The sequence below is a fragment of the Tamandua tetradactyla genome, chromosome 16, assembly GCF_023851605.1.
Source record: "Tamandua tetradactyla isolate mTamTet1 chromosome 16, mTamTet1.pri, whole genome shotgun sequence".
NCBI lineage: Eukaryota > Metazoa > Chordata > Mammalia > Pilosa > Myrmecophagidae > Tamandua > Tamandua tetradactyla.
In genome coordinates, this window is record NC_135342.1 from 68653242 (window position 1) to 68680515 (window position 27274).

The 27274-nt window shown below is 42.8% G+C and overlaps 1 protein-coding gene across 2 annotated transcripts; it reads left to right on the plus strand.

Moving 5' to 3' along the window:
* Positions 1-1017: 1017 nt before the first annotated feature.
* AARS1 (alanyl-tRNA synthetase 1) lies at positions 1018-26505 on the plus strand. Of its 2 annotated transcripts, none has more exons than XM_077133008.1 (21): positions 1018-1119; positions 4323-4486; positions 8934-9122; positions 9469-9614; positions 14323-14514; positions 15274-15418; positions 15772-15917; positions 16525-16633; positions 16787-16937; positions 17651-17775; positions 18147-18291; positions 19026-19204; positions 19868-19981; positions 20924-21130; positions 21558-21742; positions 23088-23196; positions 23854-23967; positions 24614-24733; positions 24874-24960; positions 25399-25512; positions 25951-26505. In XM_077133008.1, the coding sequence occupies exons 2-21, from the start codon at positions 4343-4345 to the stop codon at positions 26134-26136; spliced, it is 2907 nt and encodes a 968-aa protein (XP_076989123.1). In that variant the 5' UTR covers positions 1018-1119; positions 4323-4342; the 3' UTR covers positions 26137-26505. The 2 variants fall into 2 exon arrangements, with proteins under 2 accessions (XP_076989123.1, XP_076989124.1); XM_077133009.1 differs by lacking the exon at positions 1018-1119 and adding an exon at positions 1173-1377.
* The last annotated feature ends 769 nt before the right edge of the window (positions 26506-27274 follow it).

Here is a 27274-nt window from a genome sequence, read left to right on the forward strand (position 1 = left end):
AAAAAAAAAGAAAGAAAAAGCTTAGATCAGCATCTGCCGTATACTAAGTACTCAACAAATGCTGGGTATGATTATTATTGATGACTTGCTGTAACACGGGACGTTATTTCAAGCAATTTATTTTTTACTGTTTTTTGAGCTTGACTTATTTGTACAGGTTATTTTTTCTTAACTAAAAGAAAATGTTATTTTTCTACAATGGCCTTAACCCAGTTGTAACCAGCACCACAATTTTATGCCTATGTATTTGGAAATGTGAAACGATGTAACTAAAAATGGAGTGATTAAGAGCATGGGCTTTGGAGTTAGGCAGATACAGCACAAATCCTGGTTCTGCAATTTACTCCCAATGTGAACTTAGGCAAGACATTTTCCTCATATGTAAAAGCAGGATGCCAGTTGACCTGCTTGATACAAATTAAGAACTAGGTGAAATAAACTATGTGAAATGTTAAACACAATGCCTCAAATGTAAATATTAACTATTCCAAAGACAAAAAGAGGACTAAATGTTAACTCAGTTGTCCAACAATTACTTCTTCCACACTAAATCCAGGGCCTTAGGACTGGTGTACCATGCACACAACATGATATAATCTTTGAGGTCTCCTTTATCATTTTGCAACTAAAATGAACACAACTAAACCTCTACCAAACACATATCACCAGGGGGCACGGGTGGTTCGGTGGTAGAATGTTCGCCTTCTATGCCTGAGACCCGGGTTCAATTTCAGGACCATGCACCGCCGCCCCTCCAAAAAAACAAACAAACAGGTATCACCGTTTTCTCTTACTAGTCATGTCAACTATTAGGGTCTCCTTACGGAAGTCAAAATGGCGGCCTCAAGGACCCCGAGGCCAAACCTATCACGTGATGCACTCTAGTTGCTTCTTTCCCAGCCATTGCATCAGCCTATTTAGAGCCGCCCCCCAGAGGCCGACAAGTGAGCTGATTTGTGCTCAGTTTGATTGGCATATACACTGACGAATAAAATCTCGTAGGATACGGCGCGGCGAACCCCGCGGGCTCTGATTGGACGGGGTGGGGCGGGTTGTGGCCGGTATCCTGGGTCCCATGCTGCTGCGCTTCTGAGGGAGCAGTGGACTTTGGAGCGGAAGGTAGGGACTGCGACCCTAGGGAGAAGCAGGCGGGTCTCGGAGACCCCGGCTAGGGCCCGGATCTCTGGGAGGAAGCGCGGCAGCCGTAATCGGCCCCTGGGCCAGGCCCCGAGACGCCTGGGGAACGCGGTCAGGTCGGAGCGCGAGCGGGGACAGCCGATTGGGTCTCCCCCGGCTTCTTCTCGGTCCCCTGGCGCGGCCTTCTCAGGAGTGAAACCTTGGGAGGACACGGTGCCAGTGATACCCACCGAGGCTGAGGTTTTATGTCCTCTGTTTTTACTCCCTTAAGGTGGGGTATGAGGGCACGGGTGGTCAGGATGGATGGATTTCTGCTGTGAGCTGTTCCTATGCCTTAATACTAGCTAAATAATTGAAACCGATCCAGACTCCCCTGGAACAACTTTCCCTGCCCCGTCATACTTGACATAGCGTGCATTTCTAGGGTGCTGTGAAGCCTGTGAGTTAATTCAGAGCGCATGAATAAGAAATCTTTTAGCAACCACTGTGCTAGACACTGAGGATATACCGTAATGATGCCCAAAAAGCGGTCATGATGTCTACTGGGATGGAAGGCACAGCCTGATGGGGGAGGTGGACCTTAAATAAGCATGTTGAACTTGTGAAGGGGAGACACCTGGAGCGCTGAGACAGTAAAATGGGGGGGGGGGGGGGGGACCTGTTTTAGAATGGAAAGTCTTCTGTATTAGCTAGGGTTCTCTAGAGAAACAGAACCAACAGGAGGTATCTGTAAATATGAGAGTCATATAAGTGTCTCACGTGACTGGGGAATTTAAGAGTTCAAAATCTGTAGGGCAGGCCCTGAGCTGGCAGCTCCAATGAGGGTCCTCAACGAATTCTCAGAAGAGGCAGGCTGGCTGAAGCAGAAAGAGGGATTTTCTCTTCTGAATCCTCCTGAAAAGCCTTCGGTGATTAGATTAAGAGTCACTCATTGCAAAGGGCCCTTCCGTTAGCTGATTGCACATGTCATCAACTGTGGATGCAGCCATCCTGCTCATGATTTAGTTCATGGGATGTCCTCACAGCAACAGGCCAGTGCTTGCTTGACCAGACAAGTGGGCATTATCACCTGGCCAAGTTGGGTCATGAACGTGACCCTCAATATGAAAATGAGAAATTAACTGGGGAAAGGGAAAGCAGTAGAAAGTGGGACAGACAGCTTAAGTGACAAAGGAAGGAGCATGTTGAAAGGCCCTGTGGCTGGAAGCTAAACCCAAAAGCCAGTGTGATTTAAGGTACCTGAGACCTTTACAACTTTTGCTGGGAGATGGAGTCTACTTCCGCTACATGCTGCTTCTGTATCTCATATAGCCTTCCAGTATATTTATATTGGATAAATAAATGAGTGGTGGTGATGGTGGTGGAGACACAGCTTTTAACAGTGCTATCTTCCATTAGGCTGAGAGTCATTATATTGGTCCTTTCACACAACACTGCAATTATTTCTGAATATGACTCTCTTCCCATTGAGTATAAGACCCTGCTACTCATCTTGGTTCCTAGCACATAATATGTTCTATATTGAATGAATGATGGTAAGTTGAAAATTCATGTACCTTTTGGAATTTAACTACTTATTTACCTCAGATAGCCTACTGAGAGGAGGAACAACTCTCTAAAACAGATAGGATGTTGCTGCTCAGTCCATTACACTACTGTAAATTCATTTTGTTGCCTATATTGAGAGCCTTGACCATAAAGGGATGAGGAAGAATGTGATAGGAGGTTTCTAAAAATTCTAGCCTTCCCTCAGCGTAAACACAAAGTCTCCATCTGAGGAATTTTAATCAGTTCTTTGGCTCTCCCAGCCACTGTTTCAACATCTTTTTGTCCACAGGGCTTTTGTTTGTGTAGTGAATTGATTGAGTTGTGAATGAATCAATTGAAATTGTGGTTACATACAAATCTGAGAGTCAGGGTCTCATGTTCACTTGTGTGCACTGTGTACATCTGTTTCTTTATTGTATCTTCATGATAAAGAATGAAGAAAACTTTGAGCTAAGTGTCTTAAAGTAACTTTATCCATTCTGTTTAGTGCTTTCCATTTTACTAATTGTTTCCAAATACAGGATGACTTTGAATCCTCCCAACATCCAGTGGAGCAGGCAGGGAAGATATTATTACTTTTTTGCAGAAAAGAAAACAAACTCAGGACAAAGTAACTTATTCAAGGTTAGAGTTGGGTCTAGAATTCTAGAAGTTTCTAGATAATGTGAATGAGATGGCTTCTATTTCTCTAGCTACCCAGTGCTGCAATGCATTATAGCACCAAGGCAGTGATCAGTAGCCTCCACCAAAACCTGTCCTTTCTCCCCCGTCTGTCTCTTAGAAAAATTGTAGTATATGTTAATGAGCTCTTTAAGTGTAAAGTTTATTTCCTAATTTCCCTCTCTTCTGATTCCCTTTCTCTTTCACTCATTCATCAAATTCTGCCTCCTCAGTGTCACTACAACATTCTCATTCCTATGGCCGGGAAGGCAACAGTTGACCAGTTGTGATTCTGGGGGTGCTTAGGTAGAGGTAGGTACGACTTGCTCTTGTAGGCAGTCCCTTGTACAGACTGGCCCTCCGCCTAGAAACCCTGGTTTTGAATATACTGCAACTTTGTTCTAGTCATATTGATTAACTCAGAGCTTGAAGCGTCTTTAGATATCATCTGGCATGTCTCTTCCTTTTGGAGGTGGTGGAATAGGCTATACAGGAGTGAAGTGACTTCCTCAAGTACTTGGAGCTAGGGCTGGCACCAGGGTTTCCTGAGCCTCCTCTCCTTTTCCAGGGGGCTTCTTTACTGGGCTGTAAAGACTGTGAGGACCTTATCCCCATTTCCTGATTCCTGCCTCAGGCCTGGCATAGAGTGAATGGATGCTCAATACCTATTTGTGGAATGAATGAATGAATGAGCAACCAACTTTGTACCCTACTTGGTGTGTTGGTATATGGAACTACTCTTACCTATTCAGGTTGGAATAGGAAGGAAAAACCCACAGACTTCTGTCTGCTGGTACAGCATATTTCGCTTTGATGATGATTATTTTAGCCTTGAACGTTACAACACAAGAAGTTTTGGGATCAAACAGCTTTTTGGTGTGCAGCTTTCACTTGGCTTGAGAAGCAGAAACTCTTATGTAATGCCTCTTCTCTTAGTTCCAGTTCCCTAATTTTACTTCATTTCTTTCTTTGGTTAGTTTGTGGGGTGGCTTGCAGGATGGACTCGACTCTAACTGCGAGTGAAATCCGGGAGCGATTTATAGATTTCTTCAAGAGAAATGAGCACACCTATGTTCACTCGTCTGCCACCATCCCGTTGGATGATCCCACTTTACTCTTTGCCAATGCAGGCATGAACCAGGTAAGGTTTTTTCCTTTTCTCTTGACCGTGCGTTCGCATAGGAGACAGCAGAACAGCAGTAAAAGCACAGACCCTGGAGTGAGAGACAATCCCAGTCTGTCTGTCACTTATGTGATCATTAGAGAACTTAAACCTCAGTTTCTTCATTTATGCAATAAGGAATAATAATAGTTCCTGCCTTTAGACTGTAGTGAGAAATATACAAGGGAATGCATAAACAATGTTGAGCACAGTATTCAGTACACAGTAGGTACTCAGACATGAACTATTTCAAGATTTTATATTGACATTAAATATTAATCAGCATATTAATATTAATTAAACAACTTGTTTAGTATTTTCTAAGCTATTGGTAGTATGTAAATAGTTAAAATAAGTCTTGAAGCCCTGAAACCCATGGAGAAGGCTTCAGTGCCTCTCAAGAAAAATATAGCCCGTCCTCTAGTCTATGGTCAACTTGTAACTTTTCCCCGAAGCTGTACTTAGAATCAGAGGTTTGATTAATCTTGCCAACTCTGGAGAGACTTGTTAACTCAGCTATTGTGATTCTTCTTCAGCTTTTCATTATCCTTGTTTTTTCCTTCCTAAAATGTCAGTTCCTCAGTATTCTTTTCAGAGCTTTTCTTTCATTCCCATTCTAGGGAATGCCCAGTTTTTTTTATGTTGTTGTTGTTGTTTTTAATGCCTTTCTTGAAACTGCTGCTGCCAGTGCTGGTCTAGATCCACTACTGAAGGAACAGTGGTGGTTAGTAGGATTTATGTTTGGAGCGTTTGAAATATAAAAAATATTTGAAGGTTTTGTTGCTAGAGAAAAGGTTTTTCTCATGAAGTATTGGGAGAATCACAAGTTTATAAAAGTACTTGAAGTGTAATTTTTCAATATGCCTATGACTTTGAAAAATACAGACCCAGCTGATCCTTGACTGGAAGTGGATTCGGGTTAGATGGCCCTCTCTCAGGCTTTCCTGGTTTTCTTGGTGCCCTGCCGAGCCTGGAGGATCAGCCCACCTTCAGAACAGTGGGAACCCGTGTGACCCCCTTGCTCTGGAATAAGTTGACAGTCTTTCCTCTCAGCTCTCTTTTCTGGCATGGAAAGAGACAGTGGAAACATTTTCTACCTTGTATGACATTAATTGTAAAATTATTAAAAATGTTCTCAGTTATGTGTGAGTCCTATGGATATTACCGGGAATTGGGGGCAGAAATTTTAGGTGAACTCTTTTAAAGAGATGAGTTTTTTTGGAACACTGGAAGATTCTATTTTATTCAGGCATACTTGGACACAGACTTTGCCTCCTTCCATATGAGCTGATGCTGTATTTGGTACAAGTATCAGTGTTTATACACATTCTCTTAATAATAGCAACTGTTAACATGCATGTAATAACACTTACTGTGTCCCAGGCATGTTCTATCTTTTGCAGGTATCACTCACTCTACTATGTACACCCGTCACTTAGCTATCATCCCTCCGTCCAGATGAGGAAACTGAGACACTGAAAACTCAATTCAGTTGCCGAAGCTCCCATGGCTAGTAAGGGCTGGAGCATATATTTTAAGCCTGGCAGTTTTGTTCTTTAACCTTTATGCCTTTGTTACCTTTTAGTCAGAAACGTCTTGATACGATTATTATTTTTTTTTTTACAATTCAAAGTACCTTTTCCTCGTAATGTGCTAGGTGCCAGACATATAGAGACAAGTAAGATAGTTTTTGCTTTCAAGGAATGCATGATCTAGTGCAGAGCTATCTAATAGAGCTTTCAGTGACCGAAGTGTTCTGTGTCTCTTCTGCCCAGTATGTAGCCAGCAGCCATATGTAATTATTGAATAGTAGAAATGTGGATAGGGTGACCAAGGAACTGAATTTTTAATTTTATTTAATTTTTTTTTTTTTTCAATTTTCATGAAAAATTTTATTCTAGGTCCTCATACGCATTTTTGGCATCAGCGTCTCAAATGTTATCACCAAAGCCACACTTGGTTTTTTCACCCCTTTCCAAGCACAAATCACCATCCCTCCATCTTAAGTAGTTCGATATAGATCATTTTTCTTGTTTGTATAGAAACTTTACCCATACCATAGAGACCCATTATAACACTGGGGCAATTGGATTCTTATACAATAGGTGTCCATTGTTAGAAATACTTCAGCAGATCTGAGACCCCTCTTCTTATCTGGACAGTGAGGGGGTGGAAGGTGGGTAGAAGAAACCGCCAGCCCTGAGAGTGCAGCTTGGGCTCTGGCTTCCCACCACGGGTCACCTGAGGTTCAGGTTGTTGGCATTTGCTTTTTACAAATGCTAACAGTGCCTGAGGCTCACTTTTCAGTGGTGAGTGAGCGGTATGTGAAGATCTCTGGACAGTGCTTGTATACAGAAAGCACTTAGTAAATGCATTGTTGGAGATGGGTCTGGTTGGAAGACTCAAGGTCTGGTTTGCAGAGTGACCTTGAGGGCTTATCAGAAAAGCCCTGGAAGCAGACCTTGTGGGTAGAGCAGGCACCACAATGGGTTTGGCTTTGGTGGTGGGGGTGAAAACCATTACGGGGGAAAGGGGTTGCACTTTTAGCTGACCTCAGAGCCCCAGGTAATGGGTCGAAGTAAGCTTTGTGGCTCAGAACCATTTGATTGCCAGCCTTTAAAAGCAGTACTTGGGGATGGTGCGACAGTGGCTCAGTGGCAGATTTCTTGCCTGCCATGCCGGAGACCCGGGTTCGATTCCAGGTTCCTGTCCATTCAAATAAAATAAAATAAAATAAAATAAAATGAATAAATAAATAAAAGCAGTACTTAGCCCGCCCTTTGGCATTCCCAGAGTGTAATGCTCTAAATGTTCTTGGTTTGGGGTTTGCATTCCCAAGAGGTGAGAGACTCGACCAGTCTGTGGATAGGTATCACGGGAAACCTTTAGGTTTTGCCTTTTAACAGCTTTTTTTTTTTTAATTTTCTAATGATTTTTCTTTTTTTTCTTTTTTTTTTTTATTAATTAACGGAAAAAAAAAAGAAATTAACCCAACATTTAGAAATCATACCATTCTACATATGCAATCAGTAATTCTTAACATCATCACATAGATGCATGATCATCGTTTCTTAGTACATTTGCATCGGTTTAGAAGAACTAGCGACACACCAGACAAAGATATAGAATGTTAATATAGATAAAAGAAATAAAAGTAATAATAATAGTAAAAAAAAAAAAACACACAAAAAAACCTATAGCTTAGATGCAGCTTCATTCAGTGTTTTAACATGATTACTTTACAATTAGGTATTATTGTGCTGTCCATTTTTGAGTTTTTGTATCTAGTCCTGTTGCACAGTCTGTATCTCTTCAGCTCCAATTACCCATTATCTTACCCTGTTTCTACCTCCTGCTGGACTCTGTTACCAGTGACATATTCCAAGTTTATTCTCGAATGTCCGTTCACATCAGTGGGACCATACAGTATTTGTCCTTTAGTTTTTGGCTAGACTCACTCAGCATAATGTTCTCTAGGTCCATCCATGTTATTACATGCTTCATAAGTTTATCCTGTCTTAAAGCTGCATAATATTCCATCGTATGTATATACCACAGTTTATTTAGCCATTCTTCTGTTGATGGACATTTTGGCTGTTTCCATCTCTTTGCAATTGTAAATAACGCTGCTATAAACATTGGTGTGCAAATGTCCGTTTGTGTCTTTGCCCTTAAGTCCTTTGAGTAGATACCCAGAAATGGTATTGCTGGGTCGTATGGCAATTCTATATTCAGCTTTTTGAGGAACCGCCAAACTGCCTTCCACAGTGGTTGTACCATTTGACATTAATTTTATTTAATTTTAATTAAAATAGTCATAAGTGGCTAGTTGTTACTGAAGTGGACTACATGGGTTTAGTGGAAATGATAAGGCAAAGTTATATAAATAAGAGTGACACATCAAAATATAACTCCATAGGCCCCAGACTGAGTTAGATCATCTCCCTACATATCCAGTCACCAAGTCATGCTGATTTTACTTCCTTGATCTGTCTTAAAGGTTTTTCTTCCTCATTACCTTTACTACCAAGGGAATAAGTCTATTTTTAGACTTTTTTTTTTCCCAGAAAGATGATGTAAGCGCTGAGCATCAGTGACTTATGAGGAAGCACAGGTTTTGTTGCATCAATCTTTGGCAGTTATCTCAGATCCAGCAGACCTTTCCCCAGTGTGGATGGTGTCACTGGTGTATTGTGAAGCATTGGGGAGCTAGAGCCAGGGAGAAGCTGCTCCAAGATAGGGTGTCTCTGCTTCAGCCCCACAAGGCTACTGCTTCTGATAAGTTTCTATATTCCAGGCTAATTAAATCAGGAACTGAATGGTTTGTTGAGTGTTTTCTTCCCGTCAACATGTGACCCCCTGACATACCAGCAGCTCTTTAAAAGTTGAAACGAGCCCCTTCTTCTTCTTTTTTTTTTTTTTTTAGTTCAAACCAATCTTCCTGAACACCATTGACCCATCTCACCCTATGGCAAAGCTGAGCAGAGCTGCCAATACTCAGAAATGCATCCGGGCAGGGGGCAAGCACAATGACCTGGATGATGTGGGCAAGGATGTCTATCATCACACCTTCTTTGAGATGTTGGGCTCCTGGTCTTTTGGAGATTACTTCAAGGTAAGCTCAAAGCAGGGGAACCATGAAGTTTTGTGCAAAATGGTCATTGTCATGAAGGGAAATGGGTTCAAATTTACTTCTTTTAAAATATGAAAGATCATCAGCTAGGAGATTAAGGAGTGAAGAAATGTATTAATTCTAACTCTTTCTAGAAGTAGTATTTATAATTTGATGATTTCAGGTTACGTTTGGGTTTCTTGAATAATTTGATCTTGACTTTGGTTGGATTTTTAGTGCAGATATTGTAGTTTTAAGTCTGTGCTGCTGGATCCAAACTTTTTGTACTCATACTAAATAGATTTTGGTTTGGCCCTATTCCACATACTTCTTTTTGTCTTTTTTGTAGGAATTGGCATGTAAGATGGCTCTGGAACTTCTCACCCAAGAGTTTGGCATTCCTGTGGAAAGACTTTATGTTACGTACTTTGGTGGGGATGAAGCAGCTGGCTTAGAACCAGATCTGGAGTGCAAACAGATCTGGCAGAATTTGGGGTAAGAATGGAACTGACTTGTTGTGAGTATGGATGACTAAAATGATTACTAAACTCAGTGCCAGGATGGAGTCTTATGACTTGGAATACATTGATATTTCCCTTTTTTTTTTCTTTTGCATAGGCAGGCACCAGGAGGCAAACCTGGGTCTCTGGCATGGCAGGCAAGAACTCTGCCTGCTGAGCCACTGTGACCCGCCTGACATTTCCCATTTTTAGGTATGCATTTTGAGACAGAGGTGGTAGTGACTCGGGATAATTATCCTTTGGTGCATTCATTGCTTCTTAGTACATATGACGGATCATTCTGTTGTTGAAAGCCAACACAGAAGTATCTCTCACATTTTTGCTTTTTATGTCCTTTTCTGGGGGGCTTGTGAAAATAATGCATGGGAAGAGGATCCATATCTCACACCCTATACAAAAATTAACTCAACATGGATCAAAGACCTAAACATTAGCTGTAAGACCATAAAACTTTTAGAAGAAAATGCAGGGAAATATCTTATCAACCTTATAATAGGAGGCAGTTTCCTAGAACTTACACCCAAAGCACAAGCATTGAAGAAAGAAAGAAAGAAATGGGAACTTCTCAAAATTAAACACTTTTATGCATCAAAGATCTTTGTTAAGAAAGTAAAATCACAGGCTACACAATGGGAGACAATATTTGAAAATGATATATCAGATAAGGGTCTAGTATCCAGAATATATAAAGAGATTGTTAACTCAACAACAAAAAGACAAATAACCCAATTACAAAATGGGCAAGAGACATGAACAGACACTTCTCAGAAGAGAAAATACAAATGGCCAAAAGGCACATGAAAAGATGCACAACTTCCCTGGCTATTAGGGAAATGCACATCAAAACCACAATGAGATATCTCACACCCACCAGAATGGCCATTATCAATAAAACAGAAAACGACAAGTGCTGGAGAGGATGTGGAGAAAGAGGCACATCTATCCACTGTTGGTGGGAATGTCAAATGGTACAACTGCTGTGGAAGGCAGTGTGGTGGTTCCTCAAGAAGCTAAGTTTAGAGTTGCCATATGATCCAACAATACCTTTGCTAGGTATCTACTCAGAGGACATGAGGGCAAGAACACAAACGGATATTTGCACACCAATGTTTATAACAGCATTATTTATAGTTGCCAAGAGATGGAAACAGCCAAAATGTCCATCAACAGACCAGTGGCTAAGCAAGCTGTGTTGTATACATATGAGGGAATATTATGGTGCTGTAAGACAGAATAAAGTCATGAAGCATGTAACAACATGGATGGACCTTGAGGACATTATGCTGAGTGAGATTAGCCAGAAACGAAAGGACAAATACTGTACAGTCTCACTGATATGAACTGACATTAGCGAATGAACTTGGAGAATTTCAGTTGGTAACAGAGACCATCAGGAGATAGAAATACGGTAGATATTGGATAATTGGAGCTGAAGGGATACAGATTGTGCAACAGGACTGATTTAAAAAATTCAGGAATGGATAGCACAATACTACCTAATTGCAATACAATAATGTTAGAACACTGAATGAAGCTGAATATGAGAATGAGAGAGGGAGGAGGCCTGGGAACACAAATGAAATCAGAAGGAAAGATAGACAATAAAGACTGAGATGGTATAACCTAGGAATGCCTAGAGTGTATAATGATCGTGACTAAATGTGCAAATTTAAAAATGTTTTTGCATGAGGAAGAACAAAGGAATGTCAGTAATGCAGGGTGTTGAAAATACATGGTAATTAATATTTTAAAACTTGAACGTATGTGTGAGACAAGCAAAAAATGTTTATTTGGTACAAAATTTATATTTTGACTAATGCATTTCCTAAAATAACTTATATGGACAGCTTAATCGAACACCATAGTACTTGGAACCTTGTGTAGGGCATGAGATTTTGTTGGTTTGTCCAGAGTGATGCTCAAAATAAATCCCAGAGCAATTTTAACAGTGAGTAGGGCAGTATTTGCAGAGTCCCCTAGGGGGAATGGTGGGGGGGGGGGGCGGGAATTCAACTTCCCCAAGTGGAGAATTCTCGATTCTCTCACAGGCAGTGGGGACAGCCAAAGCAATAGGCTGAGCCTCCAATTTTGGGGTTTGTTCATATGAAACTTAATCCTGCAAAGGATAGGCTAAGCCTACTTAAAATTAGGCCTACGAGTCACCCCCAAGAGAGCCTCTTCTCTTGCTCAGAAGTGGCTTCTCTCGGCCAGCATAGCAGGCAAACTCACTGCTCTCCCCCTCTCTATGTGGGACATGACTCCCAGGAGTGTGGACCTTCCTGGCAGTGTGGGACAGAAATGCTAGAATAAGCTGGAACTCAGTATCAAGGGACTGAGAAAATCTTCTTGACCAAAAGGGAGAAGAGTGAAATGAGACAAAATAAAGTGTCAGTGGCTGAGAGATTCCAAACAGAGTCGAGAGGTTATCCTGGAGGTTATTCTTATGCATTAAACAGATATCACCTTGTTAGTCAAGATGTAATGGAGAGGCTGGAGGGAACTGCCTGAAAATGTGGAGCTGTGCTCCGGTGGCCATGTTTCTTGAAGATAACTGTATGATGATATGGCTGTCGCAGTGTGACTGTGTGGTTGTGAGAGCTTTGTTTGTGATGCTCCTTTTGTCTACCTTATCAATGGACAAGTAAAACATATGGATTAAAAATAAATAAATAATAGGGGGAACAAATGTTAAAATAAATTTAGTAGATTGAAATGCTAGTGATCGGTGAAGGGGAGGGGTAAGGGGTATGGTATGTATGAATTTTTTTTCTGTTTATTTCTTTTTCTGAATTGATGCAAATGTTCTAAGAAATGATCATGATGATGAATGTGCAACTATGTGATGATGTGAATTACAGATTATATATGTAGAACGGAATGATCATATGTTAAGAATGTTTGTGTTTCTTTGTTGTCATATTTTTTTTTAAAAATTTAAAAACTTAAAAATTAAAAAAAGATTATGCCTACATTGTAAGGCATTCGAACTACGTAGAAACACAGAAAATGGGAAATGGAAGGTCCTTAAGATTAATCAATGTTAATATGTTACATGCAGTGTATACTCTTCCAGGCCTTTAGAAGTATCCCTGTAGCCCTATATATGTGTGCATGTGTATTTCAACATAATGGGAATCTTCATATAAAACAATTTTATTTCTTAAGAACTTGTAAATGGTGTCAAGCAGGACTAGGAAAAAGGAAATTTTCTTAAATGTAATAAACTTACAAAGTATAATCGTGTAGCATAAAAGCTAACATAATAGGTGAATTTTATGTGGTCTGTGTTTCAAACTTAATAGAATTCATGAAGTGCTGCATATGAGGGAAATCTGAGTGTTGGTGCGCTGTATTCTAGAGACAGCAGGGGTGCCCGTGTCTTTGTCTCAATTTCTTGTTCTTACTATTTAACTCTTTTGTTCTTGGTGCGTGGCTTTTTTTGTTTTGTTTTTATTTTGGTACATAGCTTTTTAGTCTACTCGGAAGCAGTATGTTGCTTCTCTGTTCATTCCAATATAGCTAATCCTTTTATTTGGTCTGAAATCTCTACTTACTTAGATTCTATGGTCTAAGTTTAATTGGACATTTTGGGTAGTAACACATGTGAAACTGAAGTACTAATCTTGATCCTTGTTCTTTTTTTTTTTTAATTTTATTTAATTTTAATTGACAAACCAAAACAACATGAAACACAAATATTCTCAACATACAAACATTTCATACATGGGGTACAATCAGTGGCTCACAGTATCATCACATGGTAGTATATTCATCACCATGATCATCGCTTCGAACATTTGGATCACTCCAGAAAAAGAAATAAAAAGAAAAAAGAAAAAACTTTCATACATACCATGCCCCTTACACCTCCCTGCCATTGACCACTAATATTTCCATCTACCCAAATATTTTAACCTTTGTTCCCCCTATTTTTTTTCTATACCCCTTACCACACCCTTTCATTGATCACTAGTATTTCAATCTACTCAATTTGTTTGTTTTTTTTTTTTTTTTTAAAAGGAAAGACAGAGAGAAGGAAGGAAGGATAGAAGGAAGAAAGGAAGGAAGAAAGGGAAACATTTTTAAACATTTTCTTGTTTTATTGTATTCTGTTTCTCCGTTTTTGTTACATGGGCTGGGGCCGGGAATCGAACCGAGGTCCTCCGGCATAGCAGGCAAGCACTTTGCCCGCTGAGCCACCGCGGCCCGCCCCTCAATTTGTTTTTAACATTTATTCCCCCATTCTTTATTTTTAATCCATACTTTTTACTCATCTGTCCATACCGTAGATGAAAGGAGCATCAGACACAAGGTTTTCACAATCACATAGTCACATTGCAAAAGCTATATCATTATACATTCATACATTCATACATTTGTATTCCATTGTAGTCACTCTTGAGAAGAATCAAATTCTGCGCTTCAGCAGAATTTGTATGCAGGCTTAGTGTTGGTGATTGCCAGTGGGACTTTTTAGAATTTCATTAAGATGCTTTTTTTTCCCTTTTCTTTTCTTTTCTATTGAGAAATCTTTACACACATTCTTTCTATACTTGGCATACAATCAATTTAGTGTGTGCACATCACAAAAAAGATGCTCTTTTGTGATGGATGTAAGGCTGAATCCTTGTCAGTGGCTATCATTGGGTTTATCTTCCCCACCCTGTGTCCCCTCTGTGCAGGCTGGATGACACCAAGATCCTCCCTGGCAACATGAAGGATAACTTCTGGGAGATGGGTGACACGGGCCCATGTGGTCCCTGCAGTGAGATCCACTATGACCGGATTGGTGGTCGGGACGCCGCCCACCTCGTCAACCAGGATGACCCCAATGTGCTGGAGATTTGGAACCTGGTGTTCATCCAGTATAACAGGTGGCCTTGTGGTCCTGTTCCATTCCTGCTAGGAGCTATACGTTTCGTTGAACCGAGTAGAGAAAGAGGGACTCAGAGCTGCCTGGCTGTGTTCCCAGCTGGAGGCCCTCATCTCATCCTCCTCTCTGGGGATAGTGAAGCAGTGCTGAAGCAGTCACTCAAAGGCTTCCCAGGATCTAATGGCACATTTCTTTAAATGTTACTCCTCGCAGGGTGCACTGGTGGTTCAGTGGTAGAATGTTCACCTTCCATGTGGGAGACCCAGGTTCAATTCCCAGACCATATACCACTATTCCCCCCCCCCCCCCCAAAAAAAAAAGGCTATGGTAAATGTTATCCCCTGAATTTTACCTCTGAGCTCTGGGGACAGAGCTGGGTCTATTCTTTTTTTTTTTTCTTTTGTATGGGTAGGCACCAGGAATCGAACCTGGGTCTCGTGGCATGGCAGGGCGAACTCTACCACTGGCTTATTCTTTTCTGAGGCCCACAACTGTAATGTCATTCTTCTGTAATTTGTACTGCTGTTTTGAAACTGATTTCCTTGAAGCTTACCTTACTTTAGATGGACCCCAGAGTACTTCTCTACCCCTTCCTCCCACCTCTCCCCTCCTACTATCAAACAGGCAGAAGCAAATGGCAAATAGTCGTATTCAGAAATAGCTTGCAAATTGCTATTTAAATGAGTTTTAACCAGCAGAGACTGGAGAGGTGGCAGCCTGAGTCCTGTTTTAACATGCTCTTTTTCTCTGGGTCATGTAGGGAAACAGATGGCATTCTGAAACCTCTTCCCAAGAAAAGCATCGACACAGGAATGGGCCTGGAGCGATTGGTATCTGTGCTGCAGAATAAGATGTCCAACTATGATACTGACCTTTTTGTCCCTTACTTTGAAGCCATTCAGAAGGTACTGGTCCTTTCACAAACATTGCAGATCTCTGTTGAGATTTACAGACTGGACTCTTAGCAGTGTTGTCAGAGATAAAATAACAATATGCTTTCTCAACCAAGGGTATCTGTGACCATTTGCCTCTTTGGCAGCAACATCAGGCTTTTGGCACAATATACTATGATGTGTGGCATATAGGGGGACTGGCTGGAGCTCTTCACTGCCATTACTGACACCTTCTCTGGGTTAGAGAATCTGACAAGAGGGTGCTCCTTTTTGCTAATGCTCCCTCAATCCTCTAGGACCCTCCAGGCAAGGTGGAACCAGAATGACTGCTTCCTAATGAGCTGCGTCCTGGCTTTTATGTGTAGGGCACAGGTGCTCGGCCATATACTGGGAAAGTTGGTGCTGATGATGCCGATGGGATTGATATGGCCTACCGGGTGCTGGCTGACCATGCTCGGACTATCACTGTGGCACTGGCTGATGGTGGCAGGCCTGACAATACAGGGCGGGGGTAAGTATGTTAACACCCTGGGCAGCGTTAGGGCTGACGCATGCTTTTCGTGACCCTGGAACCTAAAGCCATTCTTTATTATTGTTTTATCTATCTTCTGGGTAGTTGGAGGGATTCCTTTCTTTCTTTTAGGGATAAAAAGAGTTTCAGCTCACATTAAAGAATAGCCACTGTATTTCTTTGCTATTTAAGGACAAGATGATAAGATTATATTTATGGTTGTCTAAATGCAACTGGTAGGGCAGGGGGATCTAGGCTTGGATTGACCAGTCCCAGGAAAGTTTGTTACTGACAGGCAGGGCCTGGAGTTAGGGGTTTCAGGTTTGTCATCTGTTTCGTGCTTCTTGCCTTCTCTCTGGGTCAGTAGACTGTGGAAGGAAAACAAACTAGGATTATCTTAGGTGATCCTTGTTTCATATTTGGGATATGTTACTGAGTTTTATGCTGGAATTAATGTTGTCGACCTTCAGGCTTAGGATAAAAGAAAGTCTCTGAGGGAGAAACTAAAAAGTTGGTTGTGTTGCTTTGGGTATACTTCCAAAGCACCCAGTGCAAACACTGAGCGGGAAATGCTGTCTAGCAGAGGACTAGGTTCTGCCTCTTACAGGTATGTGCTGAGACGGATTCTCCGCCGGGCTGTTCGCTACTCCCATGAGAAACTCAATGCCAGCAGGGGTTTCTTTGCTACTTTAGTAGATGTTGTCGTCCAGTCCCTGGTAGGTACACTTCCCTGCTTACGTCTTCTGTGCTAAAGTAAATACTTTAAGAGGGATAGATAGGGCTGGACATAGTGAACTATTGATGAGGAGTCATGGAATAGTCAGACTCTGGCTTCATCAGGTCCCGCATCTCTGTTTCCCCTTTGTCAGGGAGATGCATTTCCTGAGCTAAAGAAGGACCCAGATATGGTAAAGGACATCATTAATGAAGAAGAAGTACAATTTCTCAAGACTCTCAGTAGAGGACGTCGCATTCTGGACAGGAAAATTCAGAGCCTGGGAGACAGCAAGACCATTCCTGGTAAGGACCAATTTGTTTCTTTCTTTATCTAGGTAATTTTCATCTTTCTGGGAAAGGCAAGCCCTTTCTCCCTCCCCCCGACAAAAATGGCCAGTGTCTCTAGTCTGTCTCAGCACATACCTTTAGGTTGGTTAAAACTGCTTTCTGTGTAAAATAGAATTTATAGACAATTATGAAAGTAATACATCATTGTGGTAAAATATTCAAACAATTCCGAAAAAAAAAATCCCTTTTCCCAAACTAACTTCCCAGAGGTAACAAGTCTCAAGTGTTTGGCATATAATTATTAGGGACTTCTTCTATTCACATTACAAATATATGTTTATCTTGTGTATATTTTCAAGCAAAAATGAGAACATACAGTATGTACTACTTGTAACTTGCTTTATTTTCACCAGAAGGGAAAATTAATTCCAAGAGATTTGTAAAATATTTTTTATTGAAGTTAAATATATATATTTATTTTTATATGTATAATGGGACAGCTTGAAGAATTTTCACAAAATAAACACAGATCAAGAAGCAGAATTTTCCTGAGAGTTCCTTGTGCTTCTTCCAAGTCATTTCCAAAAGAGCACACGAGACTAATAACAAGCTTGCCCTATTTCTTTAATCCCTACTGTCACATCCAATATCCTCTTGGGAACAATTTGGTATGGTAAAGACAGGGACTTGAAGCATTCATTCTAACTCAACTCCTTTGTGCTGTGCAGGTGACACTGCATGGCTTCTTTATGACACCTATGGCTTCCCAGTGGATCTCACTGGCCTGATTGCTGAGGAGAAGGGCCTGGTTGTAGATATGGATGGCTTTGAAGAGGAGAGAAAACTGGCCCAGGTAAAGAATTGGGGGAGTGAGGAGGAAACCCAGTGTCTACCAAGGCATGGCTTGGCTGAAAAGGAAGCAAGAGTTGCAATTCTGTTTTTCCCTAGACTAGTTGTTCTCAGCTGGGGATGATTTCACCCACCCTGGAGGATGTTTGGCAATGTCTGGAGACATTTTGGTTGTCACAACTGCTCAATAACCAGTGCCTAAAGCACAGGATGGCCCGCTACAGCAAGGAATTATTTGGTTCAAAATGACAATAGTATCCAGTTTGAGAAATCTGCCCTAGAGGTTTACATTGGTCATATTTTATCCATTTTGAGTTCTTCAGAATTCTTTTTTCTGACTTTAGGGTAACTTATTCCTAATTATTTTACTGGCAGCTGAAATCACAGGGCAAGGGAGCTGGAGGAGAAGACCTCATCATGTTGGATATTTATGCTATTGAAGAACTCCGGGCAATGGGTCTGGAGGCCACAGACGATTCCCCAAAATATGATTACTATTCAGACTCCAGTGGTAGCTATGGTTCGTTATTGTGTTCCTTCTGTCCTCTAACACTGGGGGTTTCTTTCTTTTTTGGGGGGGGGGCAGGGGATTCTTTTGAGAAATGAGTCTGAAGAGTTAAGTACCCAGTATATCTATGACAGCCTCTCCTGCAGGGCTTTGTAGTTGTACTGTGTAAAATGGTATGACTTTTAATCTTATAAGATATGTTCATATTACAGGAAGTTACAAAAACATTTATAGGAATGTCCTTTGAAGAAACAAAAGATATACTGCTTTGTTTCTTTTGTCCTCCAGCAAAAACAAAACGCAAACAACAAAAATCTAAATCTATCCAGGCAAACCTACAAAATGAATACATTCTTTGTGAATTGAACTTGAGGCAGGGAATTTTCAATCCCTGCTCCTAAAGATCTGCTAATCACTTTTACTGAGTTTCTGTTCCATAGCTCAGAGTTAGGGTGTCAAACTGTCCTTAGTTTAACACTGAAAGTCCTGTCTCCCAGGAAATCTCTCAGTCCCAGGAAAATTAGAATAGTTGGTCACCCTACTTGGTGTTGCATACTTGGGTGTAAAATCAGTATCCTAAGCCTTTTCATGATTCTAATGGGCTTGCTTCCAAAATAAAACTAGACAATTAGGACCTAAGGAGAGTTTAAGAAATAGAATCCAACAACAACAACAAAAAAAGCTAAGAATGTGTGAATGAAGCCATTGACCCAGTTTTCCCCTTCTGTGCGTCTTTTACTGAGCAGTGTTTGAGAGTGCAGTGGCTACAGTGGTAGCTCTGCGCAGGGATAAGATGTTTGTGGAAGAAGTGTGCACAGGCCAAGAGTGTGGAGTGGTGCTGGACAAGACCTGTTTCTATGCTGAGCAAGGAGGGCAGATTTATGATGAAGGCTACCTGGTGAAGGTTGATGACAGCAGTGAAGATGTGAGTCAACAACATTTCTTTCTTGTTAGCTGAGGAGGTGGGGGGTGGGGGTGGGTCATCTAACAAAGGGCCAGGCTTGGACTGGGGTAGCGTTTCTTGCTTCTCATTATTCTGTGAGACTTGGGGAGCAGATACAGATATCTTTGGGTAGTGTCCCATGATCAGTGTTTCTGAAGACAAGGGGGCTGCTTCTTGGCTGTGTTGCTTTCACAGCCATAGGTACCCTTGTAGCAATATCCCTGCAGTCAGGATACATAGGCTGACCCTTGGTTCCTGTGTGCTTTCTTTGTGAATAAGGAGAGGCCCCTCCCTGAGAGGGAGACATAGAAGACTCAACCTGTAGCTCTGCCAGCTCTGAATTTATGATCTTGGATGAGCTGCAGTCTCCTTGGGCTTCTGATTTTCTTAGGGTGGTTTTCAAATTTTCTCAGACTCTTTAATGGTGTGTATCTATATGTCTGTATACTTACATATAAAATAAATGGTATACATAATAGTGTGTGTGTGTGTGTGTATATGTAATGGTGGTTGGGTGTGTATAATGGTATAAATGCATACACATACACCCCATTAAGGAGAGTCTTAGACAATTTGAATATATACGTATGTATGTGTATTTATATATGTATATATTTTCCCCCTTCTCTTCTTAATCCCTCTTAGAAAACTGAGTTTACAGTGAAAAATGCTCAGGTGCGAGGAGGATATGTGCTCCACATAGGAACGATTTATGGCAGCCTAAAAGTAGGGGATCAGGTCCGGCTGTTTATTGATGAGGTGAGTTGCATTATGCTGGCCAGCACTGGATCTGGTTAGTAATCATTTCCTTCTTTGGCTTTAAATTGCTCCATCATTGTTACTACTAAATGAAATTATAAGTAGAATGCAGTGTAAATGTTGGTGTATTTGGATTTTGAGTATGTAACTGAGAGCTAAATCTCTATGTTCCCACTTTAGACCACAGTGATTTCAGTTGAGATCCCATAGATGTGTTTACATGGATTGTTTTTCTCCAGGTTAATCTCAGGAGCCAAGGATCCTTCATTAGTTAAGAAATAGGTTCTGTTGCATGTGGCAGAGCTCCAAAGTAACAGTAGCTTAAAACAAGAAATGTACTTCTCCCCTTACAGTTCAAGCTGATACCGACGGTCTGTCCCATAAAGTCATAGGGCTCAGCTTTTTCTTGATTGTTTTTCCATTGTTGGTACTGGGGTGTTACTCTTGTCTTCATGATCCAAGAAGGTAACTATTAGATCTATTTCTAGGCCAGAGGTTGGCAAATATTTTTTGTGAAGGGCTAGATAGTGAATATTTTTGGCTTCATGGAACACACGGCCTCTGTCATCACAACTATTCAAATCTGTTATTGTAGTGTGAAAGTAGCCATAGACAATGTATAAACAAAGGGGTGTGGTTGTGTTTTAATAAAACTTTATTTATATAAACAGACAATGGGCCAGATTTGGCCTGAAGGCTGTAATTTGCCAACCTCTGTTCCAAGCAGTAGCTATACAGATCACTTTTGCTCACAACCCATTCACCAGAACTCAGTTACTTACCCACACTTAGCTGTAAGGGAAGCTGGGAAATGTATTCTTTATTCTGGATAGCCACGTGTCCAACTAAAAATTCTAATATTTGAGAAGGAGAGAACAGGTATTGGGGAACAACCAGCAGTCTGTTACAGCCCTGTACACTAGCCAGCTCTACCCTTTACAGCCCCGACGGAGACCTGTCATGAGCAACCACACAGCTACCCACATTCTGAACTTTGCCCTGCGCTCGGTGCTTGGGGAAGCTGACCAGAGAGGCTCACTGGTTGCTCCTGATCGCCTTCGGTTTGACTTCACTGCCAAGGGAGCCATGTCTACCCAACAGATCAAAAAGGCAGAAGCAATTGCTAATGAGATGATAGAGGCAGCCAAGGTAGGTTGGATGAAGTCTAAGCTTTTTGGGTCATGGAGCTCACTCCAGGTACCATCACTTTGTATCCTCGGAGCCTCAGCAATTTCGATGCTCTCACTCCATTGTACATATTCTGTCTTGCACATCAATTTCCTTAAAGCTGGGTAGGTCTTTGCTCTACCCTCTCTTCAGGACAAGCTAAGTTCCTTTAGTTATGTCTGTTTTACTATAGCGTGTCCACATAGCAAAATGGTTGAAAAACCCTACCTTGGTCCCCTTGACTTTACATGTGGTGCATTATTTCAGAAGGCTCAGGGCCATGATTGGCAGAGCTGGGGTTGGAAATCCAAGGTCCTGCCTGCAAGAACACATTCTCCCTACTGCTTCCTACTAGACCCCCAAAGAAGATCCTCCCCAGCTTTTTTTCTGTCTCTTCTTTGCATGGCAGCCTGTCTATACTCAGGATTGTCCCCTAGCAGCAGCTAAAGCTATCCAGGGCCTGCGGGCTGTGTTTGATGAAACCTATCCTGACCCTGTGCGAGTTGTCTCCATTGGTGTTCCAGTCTCCGAGCTGCTGGATGACCCCTCTGGCCCTGCTGGCTCCCTCACTTCTGTTGAGTTCTGTGGGGGAACGTGAGTACCTTGCAATGAGTGGGAGTAGATGGAGTCGCTTGCCCTTTACCCTTTAGGGAGGCGGATAATAGGATAGACCAGTTGTTGTTATTCTAAGGTTGAGATGACGTCCTTAAAAATGCAGCAGCCAAATGGTATTCCCAAGAAGCATCTTAGTGCTCTGATCAGATCCCTCAGTGTCTGACCTTAACATTTCCTAGGTTTGTGATGAAATGTTCTTCTTAGGAGAAGGAAGTAAAAACACTACATTAATACTACACAGTGGCTTTCTATTTTTCCCTCAACTGATCTTAACAAGAAGACTGGTGTGAACTCAGGATTTAGCAAGACTATGGCATGTCATCAAACTCTTGATCCAGTTCTGAGCCTCTTTCCATTCCTGAGATCCTCACCTAATTCCCTTCAGGGAATGAAACTCCATTGTCTTAGAACCTCTAAGACAGGCCATGGTGTTAGGACCAGTTTGGTGTGGGAGAGCCACTTGTTTCTGCCAACTTGATTTCTCCATAGCTCTTGTTGTCTTTTGGGAAATGTCATGGTGGCCTGGGGAGTTTCCTATTTCCAGCGGAAGTCTGGAGGAAAGAACATTGTTAAGGCCATGGCAGAGTCTATCCAGTAGATCCAGGACCTCCTGCAAGCTTTTAGGCAGGCGGGGAGCAGTGGGCAGGATAGGCTCAGGATCTGGGGGGTCAAATGCCAGACCTCCCTCTGGTTGGCTAAACTGCGCCTTCAAATGATTCCCACTTCTGCTTAATACCTATTTGTAAGAAGTTCTTTAGAACACAGGAAACTGTTTTCAGAGACCTTATACCTTCCTCACAGAATGATTGTGAGAGTTAAGTGTGAGGTTTTCCAAGCAACTTGAGAATAGAATCTATTTGTTGAAGGGGCTGTGATAAGATTTTAGAAGTAATCCTCCAGCATTTTCAGCCAGTGAGCCAGGGTATAAGAATATATGTATGCTTGTATCCTATCAAAGAGGGCCAAAAAATGTGAATTAATTTATTTTCATGTTTATCTCATTTGATTTTCACAACAGCTTAGTGAGAGTGAATTCAACCCATGTTATTTATGGGAAAAAAAAACAACAACAGGCTCAGAAAGATTGCATCTCAGTGTGATAATGCCCTCAGACTTGGGCTTTCTCTCTTTTCCCCTTCCTGCTGCTTCTCTTGTGCTCATTTACCTAGCGCCATATTCCGGAATTCCCTTAAACATTAAGGACCTTTACTCACTTTACCCCTTGAGAGAACTTCCCAGGAAGGGATTACAAAATAGGGCTTATACATCCCGGCCAAAGGCTCCCAGGCTCTTTTCATCCTGGACTTTCTGTTTTGCAATTCAGGCACCTGCAAAATTCAAGTCATGCAGGAGCTTTTGTGATTGTGAGTGAAGAAGCTATTGCCAAGGGCATCCGAAGGATTGTTGGTGTTACAAGTGCTGAAGCCCAAAAGGTGAGTAGATGAGGCTGGCCTAGCTAACTGGGCGAGAGGGGCTTAGTCCGCTAATTCACAGGTGCCACAGTCAGGATTGAAAGTACAATTTACTGTGCTCCCGGCCCACCCAAATTTCCTCCAGTTATTCCTAAGTGGCAGAATAAAGTCACCACTACTCTTATGTTTAATCTTTAAAAATATATGTAACATAACATATATTTTTATATGTTACCTCCATAACATATCCATGTCTGGGAGGTAAGCCATAGTTTTGTCCTCAGGATGTCTCTGTGTATCCCCAGGGATAGTAAGAGATGTATGGTATAGAGGGACAGTTATTTGGGGGCAGGAACAGTAGCTTGTCCCTAACTGATGCTGAAGTCTAAGGGGTGATCAATTCTTGGGGTGAAAATGGCTCCTGATTTGCAAGTTCTTGGTCACCCCCTAAAGCCCAGTTATGGTCCAGCCTTTCTGCTGACAGGCACAAGGAAGGTGTTTTCTTTCTGAGACATGAGGCTATAAATACCTGCTCTGTAAAGGAAGGAAAAATTCTGATGTCTCAGGGTTTGCTGCTCCATATCTGTTGTCCATGCTTTGCCCAGTTGCTTACAGACAGAATAGTGAACCTGGAAGTTACCTGCTCTGGATTTTATGGTTCTGATTGTCCCCTTCCAGGCCCTCAGGAAAGCGGAAAGCTTGAAGAAGTTGCTCTCTATCATGGAGGACAAAGTAAAGGCTCAGACTGCACCAAACAAGGATGTGCAGAAGGAGATAGCTGACTTTGGTGAGGTAGGGTTGCCCTCCCTCCCAGCTTCCCTCCTCTCCTTTCACCAGGGCTGCTTAGTGCTGTTCCTGTGTCTAATAAGACATTATATCCTTGTTCTTAAAGAACTTTCACTGTAGCCAATCAGGTTCTGGTTCTCAGTGGAATGGGGCTTTGGGTGGACTTCTGTTAGACTATAGCCTTGCAAAACTCCATGCATCCTGATACCTGCCTCCTGCTCCCACTGCTGAGAGCAGGAGAGCCCATCCTTAACACAAAGGAGCACTGGTATTAAGGGAGTTGGGGAAGATGCTATGGGTACCCACTGTTTCCAAGCTTGCCTGGTGGTTATTATACTAGGGGCTTCCCAAAGAGCCCATCACAGGCTCTGTGTTCACTGCCTGGTAAGGGCCAGGTCTTCCACAGGCTCCCAGCTTCTCTTTACCCTGTCCCTTTCTCTCCAGCCCTGCTTGTCACAGCTGTTGCAGGTGCTCATAAAGTGACTGGTCTCAGGGCCAGTAGATAACCTTTTTTTTTTTTTACTCTCTCCCTGTCCCAGACACTATTTGGGAAGGACTTAGGTATTCAAAAACAGAAAGGAGGGGTGGACTGGAGCCTCACGTTCTAGTTCCTTGTGGTCTAGATTCAAATAGTCTTCCTCTTCTGGTCCAGGCACTGGCCACTGCAGTCATCCCTCAGTGGCAGAAGGATGAGTTGCGGGAGAATCTCAAATCCCTGAAGAAAGTCATGGATGATCTAGACCGGGCTAGCAAGGCTGATGTCCAGAAGAGAGTGAGTCTTGGTGGTGCTGGTAGCTACAAGGGAGCAAAGAGGATGTATTTACTCAGCAAAGCCTGTAAATACTGCTTTCAGGGTTTCTGAGTCTAGTTTGTTGACCTGAAGGCCTCTCTTCTGGACTTCGTTCCTTGCAGGTGTTGGAGAAGACAAAGCAGCTCATTGACAGCCACCCCAACCAGCCTCTTGTCATCCTGGAGATGGAGAGCGGCGCCTCGGCCAAGGCATGCTCAGGGCAGGGGGGGGTCTAGACATTGCTCTGCGGGTTCTGTTGCATGTTCCCGTCCCTCATAGTCTCATCAGCATCTGGTGGCTGAAGTATAGGCTTTGTGGCTCTGTGTAGAGTCATTGCCTGAGGACCCGCAGCCTGGGATTGAGATTAGCTGAGCCATGGAGAGATCTGATGGCCGCAGAGCTGTGGCTTCTGGTGGGAAGGAGCACTTTCTGGAGGTGGAAGGCAAACCATGGAGCCAGAGTGTGGGCAAGGGCTGTACTCAGTCCTTCTCTGTACAGACTCCCAGGGGCCAGCACTTGCTCTCGGAAGGCGGGGTGGGGTATGGCACTTGGAGGGCTGCTGAGCTTTGCAGACTTGCTGCAGGACAGTATGACTTCCTCCCCACCCCCACCCCCAGCTATGCCCTGACACCAGATGTTCCCCACAGGCTCTGAATGAAGCCTTGAAGCTTTTCAAGACACATTCCCCTCAGACATCTGCCATGCTCTTCACAGTGGATAATGAGGCTGGCAAGATCACATGTTTGTGTCAAGTCCCCCAGGTAAGAACTCCGTGCAGCCTTGTTCCCAACCTGTTACAGTGGGCAGTGTTGTTTTTAGCTTTTCAGAGGGAGTTTAGTTATTCTTGCAGTTTGCTGCCAAGGCTCACATAGGTTTGTGTAACGCCCCCTTAGAGACAGCTGATTCCCTGCCCGCCTCCTGGTCACCTCTGCCAGCACCCCTTACCCTCAGGCCTTCTCTTTGGTGAATATGTTTCACCGTACTGACCAGCTGATACCTAGGTGTCCTTGAGTACATACTCAGTGGCCATCAGCTGCAACCCTGTGCCCACTATATAATCTCTCTGCCTCCGACAGTGGCCTACATCATCACTCAAGGCAGGAATGGGTATCTGGGTCCCTCATCTATCCTTCCCTTCCCCTCTCTATCACCTTCTCAATCCCATCCTCTGCTGACTCCCATTTCTCCTTGTCTTTCAGAATGCAGCCAATCGGGGCCTGAAGGCCAGTGAGTGGGTGCAGCAGGTATCAGGCCTCATGGATGGCAAAGGTGGTGGCAAAGATGTGTCTGCCCAGGCCACAGGCAAGAATGTGGGCTGCCTGCAGGAAGCACTGCAGCTGGCCACTTCCTTTGCCCAGCTCCGCCTGGGAGATGTGAAGAACTGAGGGGAGGGGTGACTTCCAATTGGAAGCAGTTCTCAGTCACCCAGATGCATCCGTCCAGCTGGGAGTGCTCCACCTGCAAGGACATTTGAACCCTGGGACCTTCAGAGGAACCCCGTCCATCCTTCTAACCCAGCGATAACTGGAATACAACCTGGGAACTGTCATGTCCTGTGACTTCGGGGTCATTTTACGTTTCTGTCCTGAGCCCTAAACATCAGCGCCATCTGTCTCAAACCACTACCCCAGGATTGCTATTTAACATCGTCATGCTCCTGTCTCCAAGTGTAGTTCTCTGCAGACCCAACGCTTCTGGGTCTGCAGATAGGGAATCATTTTTTGCTGCAGAGAATAAAAGGACCATGTGCAATACTTGATGATGTCATGTGTTTTCCCCTTCCCCAGTGTGACATTTATTCCTGGGGTTTCTGTGGGTTGAATGTTGTGGCTGCTGCTGGTTCCTGGCTGAAAGGACCAATTCTTGCTGAGTCCAAGTTCAGACCTTCTGAACTTGGGATTTTCCCCTGGGATTGCCTTGACATATTTGTGGAGGTGGAGGGAGAACAGGTTGGGAGAGATGGAGCGGGGGCATTATTAAAAGGTGATCTACAGGTTCACTGGAAACAAATGTTCCTTTCCCTTTCTTGGGGAGCTGCCTCTAGTAGAATCTCTCCATTTCTTAGGTCTGTATCCTCTCTCCCTTTGAAGCTGTTGACATGAAGATGGGGTTGTTAGGTCAGAAAGGAGGTATTTAGAGTCATTGCTGCTTCCTTGACCCAAAGACCAACAGTGATGATGGAGCACCTGCCCTGGGCCTGAATCCAGTTTTCCCAAGTCCAAAGAGAGCTAGGTTTGGAAACAGTAGTGTGAGGGGAGATTAAAAGGTGCTACTTGCCTGTGGTGACTGTGACTGATGCCCTGTGGATACAGTGGGCTCATCTTGGGGCCAGGGTCACTCTCGGCCTTACTGACAGAAGAGGGAGAAGGAAAGACAGGTTTGTGCTAGGAAAGGTGCAGGCCACCTGTTACAGGCACAAGAAGCACCCATCAAGTTAAGAGGCTTAAGGATACAGAGATGACTACAGAATATATTGGGCTGGGGAGAAGGGGAGGGAATTCCATTCATGCAGGGCTCTGAGGG

Excerpts from the sequence above, each read along its gene's own strand:
- AARS1 (XM_077133008.1), top strand. The coding sequence starts at position 4,343 with ATGGACTCGACTCTAACTGCGAGTGAAATCCGGGAGCGATTTATAGAT. Across the intron at positions 23,197-23,853 it reads CAAGTGCTGAAGCCCAAAAG|GCCCTCAGGAAAGCGGAAAG; the intron begins GTGAGTAGATGA and ends GTCCCCTTCCAG. Across the intron at positions 24,961-25,398 it reads AGAGCGGCGCCTCGGCCAAG|GCTCTGAATGAAGCCTTGAA; the intron begins GCATGCTCAGGG and ends TGTTCCCCACAG.